Raw genomic sequence first — 12,190 nt, forward strand, 5'->3', positions numbered from 1 at the left:
AGAGTACAAAGTAGTAGTTATTTTAATACTCCCTGAAAGAATCAGAGAAAACATTTAGAGCAAGTTAATTCTGAATCGAGACTCTTAAAGAAGAGAGAGAGGAGAAGTAGCTTGGAGTCAGAAAGGACCTGATCTCTTTGGAGGCAGTGGTTAGGTATGTGCGGCTATAGAGTGTTGGGAGCTGGAGCTGGGGAGGTAGGAGTTGTAAAGTGTTAGAAAATGAGGTTGCCAGTTGATGAAGAACTTTGCCAAAGTTAAGGAGTTTGAGTTTTATTTAATATGCAGTAAGGAACCCACAGACTTTTGTAAGCAAAAGAATGATGTAAGTGTATTTTCTGATAGTAGGGTAGAGGCTGGCTTGGGCAGCCGCCGCAGCAGGAGGTCTGTCTAGCAGTTGAGCCAGAAGCCATAATCTGTGACAGTGGGAAGGAGAGGAGAGACGTAATTCAGTGAATACGTCTAAAATGGACTGAAGAGGTTCAGAAACTGATTAGACATATGAGATAAGGAAAAGAAGGTTTTTGGTTGTGTTCCCTGGGTTTCTTTCTTTTTAACTTGGTTTCTACTGATAATAGAATGGGGCAGTTGAAGGCTACTGTTCTGAACTTTGTGCAGAAGTGCTTTGTACTTGTTAACATTTCAGAGATGTTATATCATGAGATTTGTTTATCTTATGTCAAATAAGGGTAAATATGCTTTGATATTTTCCATTTTGTTCTGTTTTATTAAAAAGAGTTAGTCTCAATGCACTGAATGGTGATAACCTGCATTTAAGAAAAACACTGTACTTTGTATTCATGGTTTGTATTATATATTCAGCTTTTTATTTAAAACTATAAATCTGCTTTGTCAATTTTTGTTTTTCAGCTTAGTGTTGTCATTTTTAAAATTCAGTAAGGTTAGTTCTTCTAAATGCAGTTACAGTTATGTTAGCATATTATGGAAGACTTGATATTGTATGAATTTTTGCTTCCAATTTAGAAAAGAAGCTTCAGAATGAATATATAATAGATAACTTATTCATTTGATGTTCATCTTCCTGTTTTTTCCAGTGTGAGAAATATTAATAGTTATTAAATAAGTTAATATTTAATATTCTATTTAGTATTTAAATACTGGACATTTAATATTTAATGTATTTAGTATTCTATTTAAAATAATCAAAATTGGTGTTAAAAAATGTAACATATTGTCTTCCAAAGAGAAGTCCCAGTGCACGGTGTCTTGGGAATTTTTGCTGTTCTTATAGAAATGCTCTTTTCTCTAGGGAGAGCAGATTCTACATAGTCATTCAGTTACTGTAATATGATAGGACCTAGGTAAGATTTTATTTCAGAGATCACTGAGCCTTATTTTATTTTTAAAGTGCCCATATCTAGAAATTGAGTAACTCCCGTTTTAGTAGTGTAGTCTTATAACAATTGGGTGAAAAAATTTTCCTTATATCACTTGGTAAGCGTATTCATGTCATGTCTAGTTCTGACTGCTTTGTGATTCTGGATTATGTTGACTAGAGATACAGCATGTCATTCTTCTCAAGTTGAATTCATTCAATCTGAATTAAAGCTTAGAATGTTATTTTAATCATGACATTTTGTTAATTATCTCCAGTGTTCTAGGCATATAAAATACCGTGTCCTTTAAAAAAACTGTAGTTATATTTAAAGGAGAAGACAAATGTGAATGCAGCCTGGAGGAGATCAATTTCTATAGATAATTTGGTCATTTCATGATTCTTCTGCCATTTTGGGAAATCTGAATGAATCTCTTGTTCCTTTAAAAGGAAAAGTTTAGCAAAATAAGAGCATTGTGATACTATCATAAGTAAATTAAAATGTCTTACTGATTTAAAGGAATAAGATGCTATTCTGAGTAGGACATGTTTTCCCCACTGACTGATCAAATACTTTGTCTGACGTGATTGGACTTATGCTTTCTTTTCCTAAAGTTCTTTTGATGAGAATGCCTTCCTATGAAAAGTGCACCAGTCTTTTGTCAGAATGTTTGAGTTACTTTGTTTCCCTGGTAGACTCTCCTACAGCTTTAAAAAGCTTCCTAATTTGTTTCTGCTACTGGACTAAATTAATTGTGGTATTATTGATACAGACTTGTAGCTATCAACCAAAACAAAGAACCAGTCTGTTCTAAATTCTTTATTTTGAATTTGAAGAAATTTTTTTCTTTTTAAATGTAGAAATCTAATTCAGTTTATGAACATTAATATGTAATTTTGAATTTTTGAACAATTTTTAAAAAGTTATGGTACTTTGATTTACATGTTAGAATGTACCCATTTTGTTCCAAAATAGGCCATATAAGTTGGGTACCCTTTCCAGGAAAACATATCTCCAAAGGCTTTCATTAATAGTTACTTAGCACAGGTATAGAATCGCTGAGGTACTTAATAACTAAATTATTTGGTTTGTTATTGGTGGGGTTAAGCATTAAAACCCTATTTTTCTGATTATTAAAGTAATAATACAAAGTGTAAGAGTCAAATTACTGATAATCCTACCATCTAGGAAAAACTGCAAGTAGTATTTTGATGTATTTCTTTCCAGTTGCTCTGTGCATTTTTTGTTTGTTTGACTCTTTGCTGTATATATGCTGGCTGCAGCACTGAGTCAAGTCTGGAACACTGGTCCCTGCCCTTAGTGAATATTACTACAGTCTAGAAGGAGGACAGATACTTGCACAGATAACTTTTAATTTGATATAGTGAATGCTAAGCTAGAAACAGGCAAAAAAACGAGTTCAGAGAATTCCTAGAAGATATGAAATCTGAGGTTATTTTTGAATTTCCCATTTATTGTATTTTATATCTTACTTAGATGGATAATATAAGCATTTTAGACTTTTATATCTTCATTATTTTAATGGCCTAGATTCTGTTCCTTTCTCCCTTTTGGGGTTTATTTGTAATAGTTCCTTATTAGAAATAATGCTTAAAGAACATTCCAAAGACCCATTCTCCCAAATGTTGGATTCTTTTTTTCTTTAGCTTCGTTGAGATATAATTGATAAATTGTAATGTATTAAGGTGAAAAAGTGATGATTTGGTTTGTGTGTACATTGTGAAAGGATTCTGATTAGAGTTGATTAACATATCCATCACCTCACTGTTTACTTTTTTTTTTTTCAGTTTAGAACATTTAAGTTTTATTCTCAGCAAATTTCGCTTACACAGTGTTGTTAACTGTAGTCCTTGTATTCGACATTAGATTCTAAGACTTAGTCATCTTATAACTGCAAGACACCCTGCCATTCTCTCCCAGTTTCCCCATTTCTTGGACCCTGACAACTACCATTCAACTCTCTTTGAGTTCAACTCTTGTTTTTTAATTCCACATGTATTATACCGTGCACTAGTCGTCTTTCTTTGTCTGGCTCCTTTCACTTAGCATAATGCCCTCCAGGTTCATCCGTGTTGTTGCATATGGCAGGATTTCCTTACATTTTATGGCTGTATAATATTCTGTTGTGTGTATGTGTCTTTGGAAAAATGTTATTCAGATCATCGTTTATTTGGATGGTTTTTAGCTGTTGAGTTATATAAGTTCTTTGTATGTTTTGTGTTATTAAACTCTTATTGGATATATGGTTTGCAAATATTTTCTCCCATTCCATAGATTGTCTTTTCTTTTTCCTTCTTCCTCTCTCTTTTTTAAATTTTCTTAACTGTTCAAAAGCTTTTTAATTTGTGCCATGCTGTGCTCAGTTGCTTCAGTCATGTCCAACTGTTTGCAACCTTATGGACACAGCCTGCCAGGCTCCTCTGCCAGAATTCCTCTTGCCATGAAATTCTCCAGGCAAGAATACTGGAGTGGGTTGCCATGCTCTCCTCCAGGGGATCTTCCCTACCCAGGGATTGAACGTCTCCTGCATTGGCAGACAAGTTCTTTACCACTAGTACCACCTGGAATGCCCTTAGTTTGATGTAGTTCCATTCATTTATTTTTGCTGTTAGTGTCAAAAGCCAAAAAATCATTGCAAGACCAATGTTAGGGAGCATATCTGTATAGTTATTCTAGGAGTCTTGTGGCTTTACGTCTTATGTACAAGTCTTTAATTCATTTTGAGTTCATTTTTGTGTATGGCGTAAGATAGTGGAATAGTTCGTTCTTTTGCTTGTGGCTCTCCAGTTTTCCTAACACCATTTATTGAATAGACGGTCCGTCCTTTCCCCTTGTATATTCTTGGATCCCTTATAGTAAATTAATTCACTGTGTATGCATGGGTTTATTTCTGGGCTCTCTATTCCATTCCATTGATCTGTGAATCTTTTTAAATGACAATACTGTTTTGATTACTATAGGTTTATAGTATAGTTTGAAATCAGAAGTTTGATGCCTCCAGTTTTGTTCTTTTTCAGGATTGAGTTGGCTATTCAAAGTCTTTTGTGGTTTTAGTTTTTTTTTTCTATTTCTGTAAAAAAATGCCTTTGAAATTTTTATAAGGATTGCATTGAATTTGGATTGCTTTGGGTAGTATGAACAATTTAGCAATATTCTTTTGATTCATGAGCATGAAATATCTTTCCACTTTTGTCTTCTTCACTTTATTTCATCTCAGTGTATTCTAATTTTTGATGTACAAATCTTTTACCTCCTTGGTTTAATTTACTTCCAAGTGTTCTTTTTGATGCAGTTTTAAGTGGGATTGTTTTCTTAACTACTAATGTCTCTTTTCAGTAGTTTGTTAGTATATAGAAACACAACTGATTTTTGTGTATTAATTTCCATATGCTGTAAGTTTATTGAATTTGCTGATTTGGTTTTTTGGTGGTTTTTTGTATGAAGTATGTCATGTGCAAATAGAGACAGTTTTACTTCTTCCTTTCTGATTTGGATGCCCTTTATTTCTTTTTCTTGTATAATTGTATAAATGCTCTGGCTAGAACTTCCAGTACTTTATTAATAAAAGTGATGAGAGTGGCTATCCTTGTCTTGTTCCTGATCTTGCTCCTCAGCTGTTCACTGTTGAATATGATGTTAACTGTGGGTAGTTATGTATGGCCTTTATTGTGCTGAAGTATGTTCCCACTATATCTAATTTGTTAAGAGTTTTATATTGAAAGGATGTTGAATATTGTCAAATACTTTTCCTACATCTGTTGAATTGATATAGATTTCTGTGCTTGATGTTGTTAATGTGGTATATCACTTTTATTGATTTGCACACGTTGAACCATACCTGCATCTTTGAAATAAATCTCATTTGACCATGGTGTTTGGTCCTTTTGATGTACTGCTGAATTAGGTTTGCCATTATTTTGTTGAAGATATTTGTATCTATGTTATTGGGGATGATGGCCTGTGATTTTCTTGTAGTGTGCTTATCTGTCTTCAGTATAGGGTAACAATGATTTCTTAAAGAGCTTGGAATTGTTCTCTCCCTTTCCATTTTTTTGAAGAGTGTGAGAATAATTGGTATTAATTTTTTAAATGGTAGGATTCCTCATTGAAACCATTTGGTCCTGAATGTATCTTTGTTGAAAGATTTTCGATCATTGATTTCTAGTAATCAGTTTGTTCGGATTTTCTTTATCTTCATGGTTTAGTCTTGGTGGGTTGTATGTTTCTAGGAGTTTATTCATTTTTTCTAAGTTGTCCAGTTTGTTGGCTTATGATTGTTCACAGCAGTTTCGTATAATCTTTGTATTTCTATGTGAGCAGTTGTAATGTCTCCTTTTTCATTTCTGATTGTATTTGAGGCTTTTGTTTTTTCCATAGTCGTTCAGTTGTCAGCTTATCTTTTTAAAATAGCGTTTAGTTTCATTGATGTTTTCAGTTGTCTTTTTAGTCTTTATTTCCTTTATTTCTACTCTGATTCTTATCAGTTCCTTGCTTCTTTTTTTTTTTTTTTTTTTTTGCTGCATTGCGCGGCTTGTGGGATCTCAATTCCCTGACCAGAGATTGAACTTGGGCCATGGCAGTGAAAGCCTAGAATCCTAAATTAGTTCCTTCCTTCTACTAACTTTGGTGTTTGTTCTTCTTCTGGCTCCTTAAGGTATAAAGTTAGATTGTTCATTTGAGCTTTCTTGATGTTGGCATATATCACTATAAATTTACCTCTTAGAACTGCTTTTGCATTCCATAAGCTTTGGTATGTTGTTTTTCCATCATTTGTCTCAAGAAATTTTTTTATTTCCATTTCACTCATAGTAATTTAGGAGCATGTTGTTTAATCACCACGTATTTGTGAGCTTTCTGTTTTCTTCTTTAAATTATTTCATACCATTATCATTGGAAAAGATGGCTTGGTATGTTCTAAATCTTAAATGTAGTGAGACTTGTTTTGTGGCATAAGGCATGATCTGTCCTGGAGAGTGTTTTATGTGCACTCAAGAAAAAAAAATTATATTCTCTTTCTATCTCTATATAACTTAAGGAGTAGATTTATTGTAAGGAATTTATTCATGTGATTATGGAGGCTGGCAAGACCCAAGATCTGCAGGCTGAGTCAGCAAGGTGGAGACCCAGGGAAGTCAATGGTTTAGTTCCAAATTGAATTTGAAGGCCTGAGAACTGGGAGAGCTGAATGTAGAGTTTCATTCTGAAGGCTGAAAGGCCTGAAGTCCAGGAAGAGCTGATGTTTCATTTCCAGTCCAAAGGACAGGGTAAAGCCAGTGTTCTGTTTTGAAGACCTTCAGATGGGAAGAATTCTCTCTTTATTGGGGGTGTGTCAGCCTTTTGTTCGGAGAAGGCAATGGCACCCCACTCCAGTACTCTTGCTTGGAAAATCCCATGGACGGAGGAGCCTGGTAGGCTGCAGTCCATGGGGTCGCTGAGGGTCGGACATGACTGAGCAACTTCACTTTCACTTTTCACTTTCATGCATTGGAGAAGGAAATGGCAATCCACTCCAGTGTTCTTGCCTGGAGAATCCCAGGGACGGGGGAGCCTGGTGGGCTGCCGTCTATGGGGTCACACAGAGTCAGACACGACTGAAGTGACTCAGCAGCGGCAGCAACCTTTTGTTCTATTCATACCTTTAGCTGGTTTGATGGAGGCCCTTCCACATATGGAGGGCAATTTGCTTTACTCAGTCTACAATTTAAATATAAGACCAAAAATAGTCTCATAGAAACATCCCAATATGAGGACACCTCATTGTCCAGTTATGTTGACACATACAATTAATCATCATACACATTAATATGTTGTTAGAGAGTTTTCAACCATGCAGGGGAATTCCATGGTGGTCCAGTGGTTAGAACTCCAGGCTTTCACTGCCAAGGGCCTGGGTTCAATCCCAGGTCAGGGAACTAAGATCTCATAAGTCAAGCAGCATGCCTCCCCACCCCGCCTCCCAAGAAAAAATATACAAATAAGCTTGTCATTGAGTCCAAGCTCATATAACTGGCCAATAAATTAAGAGATGAGTTGTTGAGGCAAGGAGTAGTGACTTTATTTGGAAAGCCAGCAAACAGATGATGGTAGGCTCATGCCCCATAGAATCCTCTGGCCTGACTTAGAATTCAGGCTTCTTTTATAGTCAGTGGGGAGGGAGTCAAGTCAGACATTTCGTGGTTCTCATCAGCTTTTGGGGCTTTCCCCAGTGACTGAGTGGTAAAGAACCCACTCTGGAGATATGGGTTCGATCCCAGGTTGGGAAGATCCCCTGGAGAAGGAAATGGCAACCCACTCCAATATTTTTGCTTGGAAAAGCCTCATGGACACAGGAGACCTGGTGGGTTCAGCCCATGGGGTCTCAAAGAGCTGGACACGACTGAGCAACTGAACAACATCATCATCAGCCTTTGGAGGGGATGTGTTAGCCTCCCTGTAGTTGTTCAGGGTGGGCCTGGCCTAGATGTTTCCTGTGAGCTGAACAGAGGTTTTTTTTTTTTTTTTTTTACCTTAATGCTCATTATCTGGGAGGTTTCCCGGAGATGGGTCGTTATAAGGTGCGTATAGCTTATAGGCAACCTCCCTTTAGTGATTAACTTGTAATAGAATATAAAAGGTTCTTTGTTATTACAAACTGAGACTGTTTATTCTGGAAAAAGAAATCCAAAAAGTTACTGGTATTGGTAGTCCACAGAAAATTTCGATAATGCTGCCATGAATTTTCAGATTTAGAGCAGCAGTACTCGCTGGTATGTACTCTAGGATGAACTAGAATTTCTTCTGAATAAAGGAATGAATTAACATGCTGGCTAGAGTTACTCATTTTGAATCAGCTGAATTTTAGAGAATATTTACAAATTAGAATAATTTTTTTTTTTACTCTAGATCAGGGATCTGCAAACTATGACCTTTCGGTCAAATCTAGCTTTTCATCATTTTGTAAAGTTTTATTGTAACACAGCCACATCTGGTCTTTTGTCTGCTACTGCCTTTATGATAGTGGTGAAAGTTTTGATAGAGATCAGATCAGATGGCTTGCAAAGGTGAAAATACTAATCTCTGACCTTTTACAGATGTTTTGTTGAGCCGTTCTTCCTGGTAATAGTTAATGATTTAAGCTAGGAACATCTTCCTAGCTTCTGATGATAATACTGTATCATTTTTGGTGGGTTTTTTCTCTGTTTTTTTTTTTTTTTATCCCCATTACTGGTGTGTCTGTGTGTGTACATGGGGCGGGGGAATTTATATCCTTTCTATATACAATTGGTTTCCTTGGGTCAAGATTTGTTAACAACAAATGGAGTGGAGTTGTTGTGGGTTAAATATGTAACACTACTTTATACTGCTCAAAATAGTTACATTGTCTAAAAACAGGTGTATTTCCTTTATTTCAGGGGTCTTACCGCAGCTTTTATAAAATTGTTGACCAGGAATCTGTTGAATTTACATATCTTGCTCTGTAACTGGTTCCTTTCAGAATCAAATGCTGATGTAGCCTGTGAATGAGTAAAAGTAATCAGCATTTTCTTCTTAAGATGATAGTGTATAATCATCATCATTATCATCCCTAGTGACAGAGTAAATGTTTCTCTATTTGTTTCTTTAGTAAAACATTGTAGTTAATATCAGCATTTAGATGTGGAGCTCCCTGAAAGCTCCTTTTTCCGTATGTGTAAATGTACAATCTCTTCTGCAGCCATGGAAGCATACTATATAAGCAGCAAGTGCTTTTCTCCCATCCATACTTAACGTTTTGGATGTCACTACATGTTAAAAAAAATAGGTCAATAAAATTATTTTTAGCACTTAAGTAGTATCAACTAACTTACAGACAGTGTTTTGTTTCTAGGCATTTATTTTTTTATTTAAAGAAGTACTGTCCTTGTGCTTATATATTATTATACTTCTCTGTTATTTTTTTTAATAAAAATTCCTAGTAGGAGGTCTTATGTTGAAATTTAGGTACATGTTGAAATTGAGATACCTGTTTTCAGATGTTCTAATTTTGAAATGCTCTATCAATTTATGTACCCATAAAAGTATGTGGACGTTTCCTGCACTTTGACATTGGTATTTCAAATATTTGCCAGTGGTATTTAATGTTATAGATGATTTAAAAGTCTAAAAATAGAAGCATTGTTGTCTTTTTCATTTCATTATTACTAAGGTTGGACATCTTTTTGTATCTTTATTCGCCATTTCCATGTACTTCCAGCCTATTTATGCTCTTATCTGCTTGCTAAGTCACTTCAGTCGTGTCTGACTTTTTGCGACCCTATGGACTGTAGCCCTCCAGGTTCCTCTGTCCATGGATGGAATTCTCCAGGCAAGAATACTGGAATAGGTAGCTGTGTTCTACTCCAGGGGATCTTCCCCACCCAGGGATCGAACCTGCGTCTCTTATGTTTCCTGCATTGACAGGAGGGTTCTATACCACTAGCGCCACCTGGGAAGCCCATGTTCTTTATTCCTAAAAAAATATTTCTCCAACTAATAGGTTTGCACTTGGGAGAGAAAATAGTGGGCTGTTTTTCCTTTTTGATAATGGTTTAGATAGGACTTGGAGTTCATTTAAATGGAATATTATTAATACCTGAGGAACTGTTTAAAGGAAGGATGTTTGGTGCAGATAATAGACAGATCACAGTAGAGCACCTTTGGTGACAGAACGCCTTCACTTGGTGCTTTAATATGTGAGTGCCTAATCAGATGAATTAAGATAAACCCAGTTTTGAGATTGATGTAGAATCTACAGTTTTCACTTGTTCTGGACCTCAAAGCTGGTGGAAGTGTTTCTTTGGCTACCATTTTTTAAACTTGAGTTAATTCAAACTTAATTTATAAATTGCATAGAAATAGAAAATAAAATAATTTGATACAGTATTTTATTAAAACTAAAGCTTTAATGTTGGGGTTAATATGGTAGAAAATAGATTCTGGTTTTATTATTAATCTCTTTATATGTTTTGATATTAATATAGAGAGTGTCTATTATAAATATGGTAAAATAATGGTGATTAATTGTCTGGATATGTTTGTCATTTTGTGATTCTTGAGTTTATTAAACTGCTAGAAAGTTCTCCTTGCCTGCCAATTTCGATAGCATGTAACATGATAATTCTGTAAAGGTGTCTTATTTCACATCATGATGATAAGTGCCTTGTCATTTCTCCATTACTTGGAAGCAACTGCAATTGCAAACATAAAACCCAATGGGAGCATTATAATTATGTGATAATAAGTCTGCTTTAAGGTAGCTATTCAGGTCATCTGTAATGTGCTTATTACTTTTCAAGGGTATAATTGAAATGAAGTCTCAAAATTCTTGTACAGAACTTGTTAACACCCACAAATAAGTCTGCAGTCTTCAGGTTTAGAGTCACTGTGTTGAACATTAATAAAGATATGTACTGCTATAGCTTTTGTATAAATTTCAAGATTTAAAATTGCTTTCAAATTACTATAAGCATTTTTCAGTGCTTATCTTTTATTTCTGTTCCTAATTGTTAACAGGCTAGTAGTAAATAGTTCACAGATTGACCCTGGTCCATGGTATATTTTGAGACATTGTAGATAAGAAGGAATGAACAAGAAGGTAAAATGATGGATAAATCAGGGAAAGGCAAATGTCAGTTAAGTAAAAATGGGCAACATAAGTGAAAATGAAGTTTAAGAGAACATTGAAAGTGATAAATTAGCTGAACAGTGAAGATTTATTGTAACTCAAAAGGGAAAATTAAGAGCCAGGAAATGCTCTGGTGTTAAACTTTTATTGAAAGATAACTAAAGAAATAGAATCAATTAAAATAATGCAAAATAATTTTAAATTTTAAGTGGTTAGGCTATCATAGTAGAAAATAGATTGTTTTGACTTTCCAGCTTCCCTAGTAGCTCAGCTGGTAAAGAATCTGCCTGCAATTCAGGAGACCCTGGTTTGATTCCTGTGTAGGGAAGATCCTGTGGAGAAGGGATAGGCTAACCACTCCAGTATTCTTGGGCTTCCCTGATGGCTCAGCTGGTAAAGATTCTGCCTGCAATGCGGGAGACCTGGGTTTGATCCCTGGTTTGGGAAGATCCCCGGGAGAAGGGAATGGCTACCCATTCCAGTATTCTTGCCTGAAGAATTCCATGGACTGTATAGTCCACGGGTTCACAAAGAGTCGGACACGACTGAGTGACTTTCCACAAGTGCATTCTACATGTATTGTCATGCAATATGCTTTGATTAGATTTTTCCTGAGTCCTAGTTCTCAGATAATATCTGTATATGGGATCACAGATGCCTACCTATCAAATATTACAGAGCAGAGTACTAACATTTCCATACAGATTGATGATAGGGTTGACATTTTATATCAGACAGTAGTTCTGTGTTTAAAAGTTCAGTATCTGTAAGCAGAAATCAGATATCTTCAGTCAAAGAAAGCTGCTAAGTCAGCATCGAATTTGTGTATGTCTGATAAGTAAGTTTATTTGGTGACTCATAGATATTACTGATCTATTTGAGTTATTTTTGGCAGAAAATAAGCTTTTTATCTTACTTGTATTTTTTTTTAACAAGGCCAAAAGATGTCTTCTACCTACTCATAGACATTATAAATTTATTAACTGTTTGCATATTTTCCTTTGTAGGCCCAGATTATTCTTCATCAGCATGGTTACCTGGTAATGAATCATTGTGGCAGGCCACAACTGTCCCATCTAACCAGCGAAATAGCCATATCAGGAGACATAGTATAGCTTCTGACAGTGGTGATACTGGCATTGGAACTTCCTGTTCTGACAGCGTGGAAGGTGAGTTAAATTCTTACTGGTTAGACATGAAGCTTTGTAGAATG

The 12,190-nt window shown here is 35.4% G+C and overlaps 1 protein-coding gene across 3 annotated transcripts in view; it reads left to right on the top strand.

Annotated features, from left to right (window-relative positions):
* Positions 1–12,190, top strand: part of CEP85L (centrosomal protein 85 like) — a 147,866-nt gene that overhangs the window by 10,459 nt on the left and 125,217 nt on the right. For all 3 annotated transcript variants that reach the window (XM_027551120.1, XM_027551118.1, XM_027551119.1), the window contains exon 2: positions 11,985–12,146. In XM_027551120.1, the coding sequence (XP_027406921.1) occupies positions 11,985–12,146 (162 nt within the window). The remainder of the gene's footprint in view (positions 1–11,984; positions 12,147–12,190) is intronic.

The sequence above is a fragment of the Bos indicus x Bos taurus genome, chromosome 9 (assembly GCF_003369695.1).
Source record: "Bos indicus x Bos taurus breed Angus x Brahman F1 hybrid chromosome 9, Bos_hybrid_MaternalHap_v2.0, whole genome shotgun sequence".
NCBI classification, from domain to species: Eukaryota; Metazoa; Chordata; class Mammalia; order Artiodactyla; family Bovidae; genus Bos; species Bos indicus x Bos taurus.